The 16,034-nt window shown below is 41.0% G+C and overlaps 1 protein-coding gene across 2 annotated transcripts in view; it reads right to left on the reverse strand.

The window, feature by feature from the left end:
- Nucleotides 1–16,034, reverse strand: part of LOC101740636 (phosphoinositide 3-kinase regulatory subunit 4) — a 33,648-nt gene that overhangs the window by 3,575 nt on the left and 14,039 nt on the right. Inside the window, exons 17-27 of one of the 2 annotated variants that reach the window (XM_004925285.5) lie at nucleotides 15,407–15,531; nucleotides 14,756–14,844; nucleotides 13,028–13,135; nucleotides 12,171–12,246; nucleotides 11,532–11,627; nucleotides 10,394–10,516; nucleotides 8,110–8,220; nucleotides 6,094–6,248; nucleotides 3,248–3,406; nucleotides 1,226–1,383; nucleotides 15–187 (exon numbers count right to left, since the gene is read on the reverse strand). In XM_004925285.5, the coding sequence (XP_004925342.2) occupies nucleotides 15–187; nucleotides 1,226–1,383; nucleotides 3,248–3,406; nucleotides 6,094–6,248; nucleotides 8,110–8,220; nucleotides 10,394–10,516; nucleotides 11,532–11,627; nucleotides 12,171–12,246; nucleotides 13,028–13,135; nucleotides 14,756–14,844; nucleotides 15,407–15,531 (1,373 nt within the window). Of the gene's footprint in view, nucleotides 1–14; nucleotides 188–1,225; nucleotides 1,384–3,247; nucleotides 3,407–6,093; nucleotides 6,249–8,109; nucleotides 8,221–10,393; nucleotides 10,517–11,531; nucleotides 11,628–12,170; nucleotides 12,247–13,027; nucleotides 13,136–14,755; nucleotides 14,845–15,406; nucleotides 15,532–16,034 lie in introns of those variants that run through there. The other variant, XM_021347440.3, reaches the window with a different exon arrangement.

Below are 16,034 nucleotides of genomic sequence, written 5' to 3' on the forward strand. Positions count from 1 at the left end.
ACCTACAGAATTACCTGTATTTGACCGAATTAGGTGAGTGTTTGAGATGATCAGACGGCGCGTGCAGCAGGATGTACGAGTCTTCGGGATGCTGCAGGTCCCAGTAGCGCAGCCGGAGGTCCGAGCCGCCCGTTATCACGAACCGACCTTCAGCGTCACACAGCATCGCGCTGATGTACTGGGACGCCTGACAGACAATACGAACAAACATTTCACATCGAAGTCACATTCACATCCTGAAGCATACAATTTACAAGTCATTTAGTAGTAAGATGTTGAGCGATGCAAGTTTTGTGTAAGTTGTGGTTCCTTGATCTCAAGAAAAAAAAAATGCAATATAATCTCAGTAAAATTGTGGTCATTTACTGAAACTTTTTCGAGTGGACTTTTTGAAGTATCCCGAGAAGTTACGTTCGGCGGCTTTGTTTCATTTTCCCGCATTTGTGCACTTTCACAGATACTAAACAGTCAATAAACGACCGTTATTAGGCATTTAAACCTGAATGAAACATTAAGTATAACAAAAATAAAACAAATCACACAACTTCCCTCCTCGCGTTTAATGCCTAAGTGTGCAGATTTAAAAAAATATATACAAAAAAGTGCGTGTATGGGGGGGGGGTGCAAGTCACACACGGTAGAAGTGAAGCTTATAAATTAATAAGAGATATATACATATACTGACTATCCCACTACACAGGAGCATACACATGGACAATGTTTAGTAGACGATAGTGGGGATGCTACGAAGAGTTGCACAAAGAGGAGACCGAGAACGTGTAATGTGTTCTATATCATTCTCTGGCCGGCTGAATCCTATACAATGTGTTTTTCGTTTCGTCGAGTTTTTTTTTTTATTGCTTAGATGTATGGACGAGCTCATAGCCCACCTGGTGTTAAGTGGTTACTGGAGCCCATAGACATCCACAACGTAAATACGCCAGCCACCTTGAGATATAAGTTCTAAGGTCGTAGTATAGTTACAACGGCTGCCCCGCCCTTCAAACCGAAACGCATTACTGCTTCACGGCGGAAATAGGCAGGGCGGTGGTACCCACCTGCGCGGACTCACAAGGTCCTACCACCAGTAATTACGCAAATTATAATTTTGCGGGTTTCATTTTTATTACACGATGTTATTCTTTCACAGTGGAAGTCAATCGTGAACATTTGTTGAGTACGTATTTCACAACGATTCTAAAGAAGTTTCACTTCAAAAACTTACGGGTGCGGCGTAGTGCAGCGGCTGTGGCGAGCTGGTGCAGGTCCAGAGTGCGTGCGTGCGCTGCGTGGTCTCCAGGCAGCTGGCGGCCGCGTCGCGAGCGCCCGCCGCCCACACCAGCGACGAGCCCGGGGCGCCGTGCACGCGCCGCACCCGCTCCGCTGCGGGCACACCAACCGTCTCTCTTTCCTACCCATGCTGATAGCCTTGAGAGGCTATTTCAGCTTCACCCTAACACGTAGGTGAGCTCACTGGGCTCAAACCTGACGTTGTTGCTAACACGAATCCCAGCAAGAACCGTGCTTCGTAGAATCTACCACTGGATCGGAAACGCGACCCACTGAAAAGATCCGGCGAGAAACTCAGTGGGCTGTTGTTAGTCTGAATTTGGTTTAAACGACATTTTTGCAACTTTACAGAAGAGTCATTTAAAGTTGAAATTTATGAAAAAAAATATAATGCCCAAAAAAGCTTCTTTAGCTTTTTTTTTAATCTGAATCGAACTACTAATACCAAATAAAACAGACCTTTGATTGCGAAGATAAATGTCGCGTATTAAGCGCAATGTGGTAAGACTTCTTGTGAGTTCGCACGGGTAGGTACCACCACTCTTGCCTTTTACCCCTCGATAAATACATATTAAAAAACAAAATGTGTGCAATTCACACGTGGTAGAAGTGAAACCTTCCAAAATTAAAATACAATTATCCTAAACGTCTTAAGTATATGTAAAATTTTGTCATTAGTCAGTAATTGTAAGGTAGCGCCCTCTGTGAATTGATATTTTAATTTCACGTATAATCCTAAATTAAAATTCACTACAAGAGCTTTCATATACTCGTTAGTATTAAAAAATCTCACAGATGGCGCTGTATTAAATAGTATGTATATTTCTGTCTCATTCTTTGCTGGCTTCATCCTACACATTTATGTATTTGTGTCTCTTACCTGTCGTTTTTTCCGTTGCATCCGGTTTGTAATCATAACGATTCTAAAGAAGTTTTCACTTCAAAAAGTATATAAGTGTGTATCGCAATCTCTGGTTTCTATATTACAAAAAATCCTATTTTGAGACCAAATGATGGTATATGACTTTTGCTCGACTATTGTCTCTACTTCATCATACTCTTATCCCCCTCATCATGTAGAATCGGTACGGCATGTCCTATTATTATTTTTTATACCTACATCAATGTATAAGGTTGGGGAAAAAGTTTCTTCGCGTTTTTTTAAGAAAATTCACAACATTTTTAATATAAAATAGCTTATTTACATTTAACTAAAGTATGTGGGTACCATTTTGTTCGATAACTTTTTGCCATCTTGTAAATTTTGGGGCTTCTGATCAAAATACCGCGACAATTGATTTTGGCAGTCCTCTCGTGATGTTAACCTGACACTGCCTAAAGAATTCGAAGAGACCGAAAAAGGTGGAAATCTGAAGGTCAGGACTATACGGCGGATGCATTAACACCTCCCAGCCAAGCTCTCTTAATTTTTGCTGAGTTATTATTGTTTTTTCGCGGCTTGCGTTGCATTTTTACCTTTTTTGTAGTAAAATTTTAAAATGTATCGAATTTTTCTTCATTAGATTCACTCATCTTGGCAGTACGAAAAATAAATAAAAATCACACATTTTCCTAACTTGAATTTGAAAATTGTCTTCTTTAAAAAATTAAACTTTTAATGATACCAAAACCAGCCAGATACAAATAGTATAACCAAAGAGATTTTATTACAAGTTAACACATACTATAATGCGAAAAGGCTCTTTTGCCCAACCAATTATTATAGTACAACTAGCGACCCGCCCTCGCTTCGCTTCGGAAACTGTAATTTATTATTGATTTCTCCACTATTTAATGGATGTTATTATACATATAAACCTTCCTCTTCAATCACTCTATCTATTAAACCGCCTCAAAATCCGTTGCGTAGTTTTAAATATTTAAGCATACATAGGGATATAGGGACAGAGAAAGCGACTTTGTTTTATACTATGTAGTGATGGTGCAAATAGCTCACCGTTGGGATGCTTGAGCGTGGTGATGGGCAGCTGGAAGCGCAGGTCCCAGACGCTGAGGACGCCGCTGGAGGTGCCCGCCACTACGTACCCGCTGCTGGAGGCGTACAGGCACGTTATCACGCCCTGCTTCAGATCTCCGTCCAGTTTCCACGCGTTACCTGCGTTGGTAATTTCAAAATCAACGTGTTCAAAGTCGTCGTGGCCTTAAGGATAAGACGTCCGGTGAATTCGTGTTGAGCGATGAATCTTATAGTTGCAAGGACTCTTGTTTACTGGTGGTAGGACCTTTTGTTTACTGGTGGTAGGACCTTTTGTTTACTGGTGGTAGGACCTCTTGTGAGTCCGCGCGGGTGGGTACCACCACCCTGCCCATTTCTGCCGTGAAGCAGTAATGCGTTTCGGCTTGAAGGGTGGGGCAGCCGTTGTAACTATACTGAGACCTTAGAACTTATATCTCAAGGTGGGTGGCGCATTTACGTCGTAGATGTCTATGGGATCCAGAAACCACTCAACATCAGGTGGACTGTGAGCTCGTCCACCCAACTGAGCAATAAATATAAAAACAGCCATTTTTTTCTTTAATCCACGCGTCACTCGACCTTTCAGCCTAACAGTTAAACTAACGTCTAACAATGACATCTAATGTCATCTGATTAAAGTCTTGAATTTAATAAACTTAATTTTATTAGCTAAATGTATTTTTTTTTTCATATAACAGAACGTGTATTTATTTAATAATTGAAGATTTTTAAGCAAACGGATTTAATTTTGTAGTGTTTGAAGTCGTCGTGGCCTAAAGGACAAGACGTCCGGTGCATTCGTATGTAGCGATGCACCGGTGTTCGAATCCCGCTTGCGGGTACCAATTTTTCTAATGAAATACGTACTCAACAAATGTTCACGATTGACTTCCACGGTGAAGGAATAAAATCGTGTAATAAAAACCAAACCCGCAAAATTATAATTTGCGTAATCACTGGTGGTAGGACCTCTTGGGAGTCCGCACGGGTAGGTACCACCACCCCGCCTATTTCCGCCGTGAAGCAGTAATGCGTTTCGGTTCGAAGGGTGGGATAGCCGTTGTAACTATACTGAGACCTTAGAATTTTATCTCTAGGTGGGTGGCGCATTTACGTGATAAATGTCTATGGGCTCCAGTAACCACTTAGCACCAGGTGGGCTGTGAGCTCGTCCATCCATCTAAGCAATAAATAATAAAAAAATAGTACAATTAATTTCGTTAGATTAGACTAGAATAGTAGTGTAATTGTTTAATGTTTAATGTGAGAAGAATTATTTACTTACATTATAAGTCAGATTGGTTTTCGTTATGCTGTTTTGTCCTATAGCTGCAAGGAACATTGTGTACAAGCTCAGCCCAATTGTCTTGTTTAGTCGTGCGCACATGACTTATGTTGCAAGCCAGATTTTTTACTTGTTGTTATCTATATATCTTGTATCTTTTTAATGTGTATTGTGTGCCTAATAAAAAAAAAACAAACGTGTGTGCAATTCACACGTGGTAGAAGTGAGACCTTCAAAAATTAAAATACAACTATCCTAAATGTCTAAGTATATGTAAAACTTTGTCATTATAAAATACAGTCAAAATCTGTTATAACGACATCGAAGGGACTGCTCATATTCAGTCGTAAAAACCGATAGTCGTAACAACCGGTGATGTTTAATGTGTATCGTGCAAGTACAAACAAATCGATAGGGAATTATTGGAAAAATATATTTACATAATACGCGATTTTTCTTCAATATTAAATTGTTTTCTTTTTCTTTGCGACATTTTGAAAATTTCACGAATAACTCCCCAAAGTTTTGGTGCGTCTTGTGTGTAGATGAGTAAAAAAGTAACTGAAGAGATATGAAGAACCGGACTTTGACTCTACCGCATGCACGTGTTTTGTTTCTAAGAATTAGAAAAGACCCTACACTAAACTAAATCCTATTGTTTTCTTTCCTGATTTTAATAGCCATTGAAGACAGATGTGAATACCTATTCAAATTGTTTACAATACAACTTACCCGGTCGTTCTAACAGATCTAATACTCCGAAATATTAGTTAAATGTGGTCGTTTTATGAGGTATGTCGTTATAAGCAATGTCGTATAAAGCAATGTTTTTAATAAGGCGGTCATATAGCATTCAGCCGGGACCTTTGTTCATGGTTATTATTTATTTATTTATTTATTTATTTATTTAATAAGTTGCACCAACAAAGTGATCATCAATACAAAACATTGACAAATTGACAAAAGTTCATGGCAGATGTCACCTCAATTATAGGTGCAATCGACATTGCATTAACATCAAAAATAAAAATAAAATATACAGCTAAGAATTGGATACATTTCATTCATTGCTTAAGATTAATTTAATTGGGAGATGATCCGCGACAGATTTTTCCTATAAGTAGTGAGACAATTTGAAAAAACATCTATTTCACTTAAAATAAGTTCAGCGCAATGTATGTAAATAACCGGTATGTTGTTCTAACGATGTCGCAGTAAACGGTTTTGACTGTAATTGTAAATCATCTTTTATAGTATGTGAGGTAGCGCCCTCTGTGAATCGATATTTTAACTTCACGTAGAATCCTAAATTGAAATTCACTACAAGAGGTTTCATACACATGTTAGTATTAAAAAAACCTCATAGATGGCGCTGTATTAAAAAAACACTACACTACGTCTATTGTGTTCTACATCATTCTCTCTCCGGCTGAATCCTATACGTGTTTGTGACTCTGGACTTATTTTTTCGTTCCATCGAGTTTCAAATCACAACGATTTTAAAGAAGTTTCACTTCAAAAATTTTGCACATTTAGTTACCAGGTGTCCTTAGGTCCCAACCGACGATCTTCGAGCGGAGGGTCGCGTACGATATGACTCCGCCGGCGCAGGTCATGGCGCAGCACTCCCCCTCCGCCCCGACCTCAAGCTGACGGCACTGCGAGAGGGTCATGCGGGACGACGCGCTGTCTAATCTGCGGGCGTCATATACAGATGTGCTGTGATATATACCGATTTATACCTTTTTTTTTCCTACCTAAGCTGATGGTCTAGGGCAGCCTTTCCCAAAGTGGGCGATAACGCCCCCTTGTGGGCGCTGCAGGCTTAAAAGGGGGGCGGTAAGAGACCAAGAAAAAAAATGGGGGCGATTTGTAGAGGCTTGGGAGGCGATTTGTAATTTCATCTAGGATGACTCTTTAGACACCGACTAAGCTCTCGCTATAGTTATTTTTAAGTAGGTGAAAAAATGGGGGCGCTAAAAAATAATTTATTCCCAAAGTGGACAGTAGACAAAATAAGTTTGGGAACCACTGGTCTAGACAGACCATATCAGCGTCACTGGACTAGTAAATAAATTGCAATATACATTATACATTACATTACATATAATAATTATAAGCACGATTATGAAAAATTGTGGGTTAGGCCACTTTTGCACTGACGGCTTCTAGTTATCGTGTTAGCAGCCCTGACTGTTGGATCTAGGGTCGTTTGTTATTTGGTTTTTCTACCTATTCTAGTAACATCTCATCTCATTTCATTTAATTTCATCCCAGTTGATTAATGTCTTAAATTAATCATCTTCATTTCACTCCGTATTATCATCTATACTAATATATAAATCTACAGACGTTTTTACGGATGTTCCGTTATAACTACTGAACCATGCATCCGATTGACTTGAAACTTGGTATCCATGTAGAAAATACATGTACTTAATGGATAGTCTAATATTTATATGAGTGTTGGACTCCCTAATAATAATGACAACAAATAATAATGTTAATTTTAAAGGTCCAGCGAAGCGGGTGAATACGGCTAGTTTTTCATAAAAATAAGAATATAAATTAATATAAGACATGGCTTAAAGCTCTTGTAGTGTGCGCGGAAGCGCTAGTCACCGCCTGAGGTATGTGAGCGGCAGGACGGGCGAGGTAGACAAACGTCAAGCTAACTCAGTCTCCCGCGGCCGTCGATCACCGCGACCGTTAAACAATTTAGTTGTTCTTGCCAGTTTGTTCCAAACATACACGAGATAAAATATCCTAAAACAGGTCCGCCAATTACACGACCAGTGTAAAATGTAATTAACAATGCGCACAATTTTTTTTCTCAGACCGTAATGAGAATTGTAGCTGAAGAAAATTTGAATCGGAAATACCAACATTTACGTCTCCACGAAAACCTAAAGAAATAAAGAAGAGAATCCACATTGATGATTTCGACTTCATCAGTTTTTGTTGATAAAAAATCAAAACAGATAAATAAATATTTTATTTTATTATTTATTTATTTTTATAATGTACTATAACAGTGATAGCGTTTTTTTTTATATTTTCTTATTAAGAAATGTTAATTTGCTTATAAATTGTTTTGTATCGTAAATTATAAAATATTGTGGCGGGTAGCCATCATACAACACAAGATATTTGACAGATGCCTGAATCTCGCTTACGACATTTTCAAGATAAAGCGCATATATACAAGTTCCGAACAACAACATTCGGACCGTCGGTCTACCGAGCAATGTCACCCGCTCGGTGGAAGATCTTCCTTTCGTCGTTCAGCATTTTCCAAAATATAATAAGCACTTTTGAATACGCATTTTTTGTTTAACCAAGAAATAGAAAAATACAATATTACGATTAGGTACCCATTAATTCTTACATATGTTATTCTGAGATTTATCTGCACTTAAATATAATATCGTGTGCGTCTTGTCAATGACGCCCTCCCCAGTTTCACCCCGCCACATACCTCAGGAGGTGACTAGCGCTTCCGCGCGCACTATAGTTACCAGGTCATATAATGCCTTATAAAAAAAAAATAGCCTACCTGAGCACGAACACGGATCCGTCCTGGGTGGCGGCCGCGAAAGACTGCCCCGCCTCGCACGAAGCCAACGATATCACCGGGCCCGCGCTCCTGTTGTACATCGACTTCGATCTGCGAACGTAATTCGGAAAGCTTTCAAACAGTCCTTACGTACATACGTTTTAAGGTTCGTATTGGTTTAGCAATAGATGTAACTTTATTTAAAAGTCGTCAATAGATGGCGTTAGTTGTACAAATTAAATCGCGCTATCGATGTCTGTTAACAAAATGTATATAAAAAATTGATCTCTAATTTGCTTTTGATGTCTATGGGTTAAGACGGTAACCACTTACCATTAAATATTTTTGATAACACACATCCACTGAATTCTCAGTGTAATGTGTAACTAGATTGTCTCAAATCTAGACGTGCGCTAATCATGTTCGGAACTGGATTGAACATGACATCGTTCTTTTGAGTGTCGGAACTAGTTCCAGTAAACATGTTCGCGGAACTGTTTAGTTTCACGAACATGTTAAGTCTAGTAGCTGTTTGTAGTTTGTAGCTGTTTAGTTCCGCGGACATATTAAGTCTAGTAGCTGTTTGAAGCTGTTTAGTTCCGCGGACATGTTAAGTCTAGTAGCTGTTTGTAGTGTAGCGAATCACGTATTAAGTTATTATTAATTACACAATATTTTTCAAAAAAGGTATTAAAAATACAATTTTTTAAAAGCACTATATAAAAATAGATTGCCGCTTATGGCAATTATTATTGTAATTATTATTTTGTACGGTTTTTAGTTTTAGGTTCATTGTTACAGCTGGTTGCATAATTTATTAATGTACTGTAATTACTTTGTCATAATTTCAACTACTCTACTACTTTCATTATTTTTCAATGTATTGTATGATGCACCGGAAACTATAACCTATCAGTTGTTAATTAAAATACCACGTTATTCTGATATACAACGTAATTTGTGCTCGTTGTAGCCTTACCGAATAGCGAAAGTGGTGAATGTTTTAAAATTCTCTAATTTTGAATTATGATTTTCTAAGAAATGGTCTACAAACACTTAAGGTTAAGTGCTCGTAGGAATAATCCATGGTCAAGGTCAAAATCCATAGCAAAACATTTTAATTTATTCAACTATCGACTGTAACACGTAGGTCGTAGAGCATAACTTCAATATTAATAAAAATGTAATATGAAAGAGCTCCACACGCAGTTTCATGCACTCGCTCCATCTCACTCCCTCGTATTCGTGCCATATGTCGCCTTATCTCTTTACGTGGACTCGTGTCGGTTCGAGACTCTTTCGGGTGGACTCGCCGCGCCACGCCTCCGCGCCGCGCGGTACCTAATACCTATGCTCTAATCATGTCCGCATGTCCGTCATGTTCAACGCGTTCGTAGTTCCTGCATAACAGTACACTTGGAATGGAAATGGAACTGTCTGAACATGTTAATTTTGACAACTCGGATTGAATTATATAGTTCCATATGAGGACATAGTTCCAGGAACTATTTAGGTCCGGAACTACGCATGTCTAGTGCGGTGTTTAACAAATTAAGAGTCAAACTCCTGCTTGACTTACCGGTGCTTTAAAATCCTGTCTAAGCACAAGCACCAGTCAATCCAATCATCGTTCTCGACGAACCCTGCGCTTGTGACAAAGAACTCGACGAGTAAATTAACCCATAGACACAGCCCAGAGTTTCTTGCCGGATCCTTTCAGTGGGTCGCGTTTCCGATCCGGTGGTAGATTCTGTGAAACCCTTCTCTTGCTAGGGCTAATGTTACCAAATTCATCAGGTTAGACTAATTTTTTTTTATTGCTTATGTGAGTGGACGAGCTCACAGCCCACCTGGTGTTAAGTTGTTACTGGAGCCCATATACATCTACAACGTAAATGCCGCCACCTACTTTGAGATATGAGTTTTAAGGTCTCAGTATAGTTACAACGGCTGCACCACCCTTCAAACCGAAACGCGTTACTGCTTCACGCAGAAATAGGCGGGGCGGTGGTACCTACCCGTGCGGACTCACAAGAGGTCCTACCACCAGTAATTACGCAAATTATAATTTTTGCGGGTTTGAGTTTTATTACACGATGTTATTCGTTCACCGTGGAGAAGTCAGAAGTCAATCGTGAACATTTGTTAAGTACGTATTTCATTAGAAAAATTGGTACCCGCCTGCGGAATTCGAACGCCGGTGCATCGCTACACACGAATGCACCGGAAGTCTTATCCTTTAGGCCACGGAGATTTCGATAGTTACGTAAAGTTGTTGGTTAACCTGTTGATGTGCGCGTGCCCCTGCAGCTTGGCCACGTCCCACAGCCGGACGGTGCCGTCGTTGGAGCACGAGCCGAACATGTTCCGGTGCGCGGGTAGCGTCACCAGGTCGTTGACCTGGGCCCTGAGGAATTAAGGGTCGTCTCAGATATGACTTTTGATATTTTAAAGATAGAAACTTTTAATTAAGACTAAAACTGAACAAAAAAAAGCAAAGTACATTGCGTGCTACTACAATTCTTAAGGTGTTTGGTGTACATTGCGTGCTACCATAATTTTAAAAGTGAGTTTGGTGTACATTGCGTGCTACCGTAATTCTTAAAATGAGTTTGGTGTACATTGCGTGCTACCATAATTCTAAAAGTGAGTTTGGTGTACATTGCGTGCTACCGTAATTCTTAAAATGAGTTTGGTGTACATTGCGTGCTACCATAATTCTAAAAGTGAGTTTGGTGTACATTGCGTGCTACCATAATTCTAAAAGTGAGTTTGGTGTACATTGCGTGCTACCATAATTCTAAAAGTGAGTTTGGTGTACATTGCGTGCTACCATAATGCTAAAAGTGAGTTTGGTGTACATTGCGTGCTACCATAATTCTAAAAGTGAGTTTGGTGTACATTGCGTGCTACCATAATTCTAAAAGTGAGTTTGGTGTACATTGCGTGCTACCATAATTCTAAAAGTGAGTTTGGTGTACATTGCGTGCTACCATAATTCTAAAAGTGAGTTTGGTGTACATTGCGTGCTACCATAATTTGTTAAAGTGAGTTTGGTGACATTGTCGCATACCAGGTTTTCCATCGCCCCAAGACTTGAAGCTTCTCGCTAACGTCATTCAAGTTTTCGATCGTGACGCATATATTACCCGGCAATGAATAAAGCACACCGACTAATTTTCACTTTGTAGTGTTATCTCTATCGCACGAAACACTAACATTATGATTGCACAATATTGCACTTAAACCGACTGACACACATCACATAGGTAGTGTACGACAGAGATAGCGCTCTACGAAAACGAAATAAGCCGATTGTCTCTTTCTAAAGCTCGATCAGCTGTGTTTATCGCCGGGCACTGCACCGTTGCAACGTGTAGTATTTGATTACTTCTAACCCGCAGGAAGTCAGTAGAGCTTACTTGTGTTCGTGTAGATAAGCCAACAGCTGGTTGCCTGGACGCCACGACGCAGGCGGTATTATGTCGTCGCTGCTCTCTGCTGCGTTCTCATGACTCCTGGACAAGGAAGTAGAACTTTTAGTTGAGCTGGCGTTACAAGCGCCCATATAGGAACATTTTTTTCCTACCTAAGCTGATGGTCCAGAGCAACTTTTCTCAAAGTGGGCGATAACGCCCCCTTGTGGGCGCTGCAAGCCCAAAGCGGGGCCGTAAGAGACCCAGAAAAAAAAGGGGGCGTTGTGTAGAGGCTTGGGAGGCGATTTGTAATTTTATCTAGGAGGACTCTTAGACACCAATTGAGCTTTCGCTATAGTGGTTTTTAAGTAGGTGAGAAAATGGGGACGCTAAAAAATAATTTATTCTCAAAGTGGGCAGTAGACAAAATAAGTTTGGGAACCGCTGGTCTAGAGAAACTATGCTAGCTTAACTGGGCTAGAATATAGGACCACCAGCCTATCTTCACCGCGAAGCAGCCATGCTTTTTGGGTAGGCATTATCCAATACAATTAAGAGTTCGACATCACACTTCAGTGAGTACAACGGTATTAAAGTTGTTATATATATATCGTGGGTAGATGGATAAAATAAAAATTAACTAACCTCAAAGACTTTTGAAATTTTTGCTGCATCCGAGCGGTTAAATCTCTCAGTTCAACTCTGCAAGCCGCCATACAATCTATAAAAATATAATTTAATAATTTAATACAAATATAATAATATAGTAATACAAACATTCATGAACTCATGTTGCATTAAGCCGTCCATTACTTTATTATGATTCACAAGTTTATTTAAAAAAACCATACGTATTTGAGTAGTATTATTTTAGCAACATTCTTTATCTATTATACTCCATATGATTTAAAATTAACAACATATTTCTAGTTTTTATTTATTAGAGCAATCTTGTAATATACTTTATCTGGGCATTTCTGGGGCACAGATGGGCATTGTCATTTATTATATAACATATTAAATTATATCTTTGTAATATAGGAAAAAACTGTGGAAAGTAATATCCAATAATATCTTGTATTGTGAATATTAATTAAATTGTAACTGTCTTTGTAGTAATCTTGATGAGTGGAAATAATATAGTGTCGAATCGTTGTTCTGTTGTGTGCTCAATGACTCTAGTCCAGAATCCAGAATATTAAATACATTTTTGTTATTCAGATATAGTCAGATTTCTTTAAAAGTCAACAAAAAAACAATGAAGAGAAAATATAATAAATACATAACCACGCCAAGATTATAGTTGGCACATTTTATTATTATTATGACATTAGAATTGCTTTACGGTTCACCGTTTTGTACACATATTAACATCAGTTATGTTAATATATAGGCAACGTGAAGAGTGCGCAAGAATACTCACGGACGCTCACGAATGATCACGGATACTCACAGGTGCTCACTGTTGTAAACGTCACGTTTATAACGTTTCGGGTACTCACACTGCACGTAACTAGCGCTGTGGCCCATCTGCGAGTGCTGTTGCTGCCCGGAGGCGGTTTGCGACGCGGTGACGGACGACGCTCCCGTCTGACTCACCGACTCTGAAGCTACACAATACTTTATTACTCAATTTTAAATGTCTACATTAACTTTACTGATTGTAGCTTATACGGAGACCTTAAAACTAACAGCCTGGCCACGGGACATTCGCCGATGCGAATATTCGCGCGGTGCGAACGGCGAAGCGTCTAGCGACTAAAACAAGCGCATAGAAATGTACCTAACAAGCCACGCGCACCGGCGACCGGCGAAGCGACCGGCGAAATGTACCGAGCGAATCGCGCGATGCGGCGGGCGAGCAAAACAAATGCATGAATACGGACGGCGCAAGCCACGGAGTCGAGCGGTAGTCGCGGCGAATAGTGCAGTGATTAAATGAGTTTAGTTGTTTTCGCCGCGAAAAATTAACGCCGAAATTTTTATATTTTTTATTTATTTTTTATTTTATATTTTTAAAGTCGTCGTGGCCTAACGTACGTCCGGTGCAATCGTGTTGAGCGATGCACCGGTGTTCGAATATCAGGCGGGTACCAATTTTTGTAATGAAATACGTACTCAACAAATGTTCACGATTGATTTCCACGGTGAAGGAATAACATCGTGTAATAAAAATGAAATCCTCAAAATTATAATTTGCGTAATTACTGGTGGTAGGACCTCTTGTGAGTCTACACGGGTGGGTACTACCACCCTGCCTATTTCTGCCGTGAAGTAGTAATGCGTTTCGGTTTGAAGGGTGAGGCAGCCATTATAACTATACTTGAGACCTTAGAACTTATATCTCAAGGTGGGTGGCGCATTTACGTTGTGGATGTCTATGGGCTCCAGTAACCACTTAACACAAGGTGGGCTGTGAGCTCGTCCACCCATCTAAGCAATAAAAAAATAAAATAGCTGAAATACTAGCTAGACCAGCTATTTGGAAGTCTAGCCACCCAAAGTATTTCTCGTACTTCTTGTGGAATTCTCCATCTATAGGTATACTCCGATTCTTATTCAAATCATGTACTTCACAATCTTTTCCAAATAATAGGTCCTGAACCAAAAAACTATTAATTTGTAAGCAATATCGAGATAATTTCGATATAGACATTTCGCTGTCGGACTTCCTTACTAGTCGCGGCGGCGAACGTGAGTACCCGTGGCCTGCAAACGGTGCTGCGCGAATGGTCGCCTCGCCCACCGCTTCGCTGTTCGCACCGCCGATCCCCGTGGCCAGGCCGTAATATCTCAAGGTGGGTGGCGCATTTACGTTGTAGATGTCTATGGGCTCCAGTAACCACTTAACATCAGGTGGGTTGTGAGCTCCTCCACCCAGTGGTCGTAGGACCACTTGTGAGTTCGCGTGGGTAGGTACCACCACCCTGCCTATTTCTGTCGTGAAGCAGTAATGCGTTTCGGTTTGAAGGGTGGCGCAGCCGTTGTAACTATACTGAGACCTTAAAACTTAGCTCAAGGTGGGTGGCGCATTTACGTCGTATATGTCAATGGGCTCCAGTAACCACTTAACACCAGATGGGCTGTGAGTTCGTCCACCCATTTAAGCAATAAAAAAATACAATGACATTTTTTTATTGTATATATCATAACAAACCTCAAGTATCAAGACAGGTGTCGTCACTTAACAGCCGCGCCCATCTTAACACCTGCTTTAATAAAACCTGTACCTCTGGATTGTTGCTCGTTATGCCCGAACATGTGCTGCCACTCCGTGTTCATTTGGACCTCGGGTGCTGTGCTGGTCCTCGTCTGCTTCCTGTCCAAGAACCTTTCATCAGCCATCGTATAGATCGTTCTAGATTCACCGAATTAGTAGGTGAGCTCACTGGGCTCAAACCTGACGACGTTGCTAACACGAACCCTAGCAGGAGCCGTGCTTCGCAGAATCTACCACCGGATCGGAAACGCGACCCACTGAGAAGATCCGGCGAGAAACTCAGTGGGCTGTGTCTGTGGGTTAATTTACTCGTCGAGCCCTTCCATGACCGGTGCTTGTGGTACCTAAAAGCACCGTTAATGGATCGGGATCGGGATCCGTAATGACGCGTTTTGAGCGGCGTCGACTGTTTACCATTCGGTCAACAGGATCGGGTATGTAGTTTCCAGCGGCCACGACAAGAGGGTTCTCATGTCGTGTCGCCTTCTCAAATCGAGTCAAGTTCCAGGTCATCATGGGGATCCACGTTCCTGAGGAACCATGGTGCTCCGACGGCTATCCTGCAGAATCGGGATTGAATAACCTGAAGGGGTTTCAAGTTAGGGCGGGCCACGTGAGCGAACACTACCCTTGTATATGCATCTATGTGATAGAAACATACTTTTGCGCGGAGGCGTACATTCGGGCCGTGGGCTGAAGGGCGTCGCTGGCATTCGAGTCCAGCTGCACCGACCTGGAGATGCCGGTGTTCTGCAGGGTCAGTCTGCCCGGGACGTCAGTTGTGTGCTGGGAACATACGTGTCCGGGGACAACAATAATGAGGGTGCTCGATTATGAATTCAGCGAACAGACGTAAACGACATAAACTATTGAGAGGTTAGTTTGCAACAGTTTGTGGGGTGGAGCAGTTGTGCAATTGAGACTTCGACCTCATGTCTTAAAGCGGGCGGCGACGTTCACTTCGCTATGTTTACGCACACAGAGTGCAGTGATCCATCAATGAACCATGAATATACAGGGCACTTTGGTACTCTCCTACTTTTTCTGCGGCGTGTGGGCGTACACTGTGACGTGATACACAAATACATACACACACACACGCATGCACGCACGCACACACGCATGCACGCACGCATTCACACACGAACGCACGCACGCATGTACACCCACGAAAGCACGCACGCACGCATACACCCACGAACGCACGCAAGAGCGGTAGGCAGCGGCTTGGCTCTGCCACTGGCATTGCTGAAGTCCATGGGCGACGGTAACCACTCACCATCAGGTGG

The sequence above is a fragment of the Bombyx mori genome, chromosome 20 (assembly GCF_030269925.1).
Source record: "Bombyx mori chromosome 20, ASM3026992v2".
In the NCBI taxonomy this organism is placed as follows: Eukaryota; Metazoa; Arthropoda; class Insecta; order Lepidoptera; family Bombycidae; genus Bombyx; species Bombyx mori.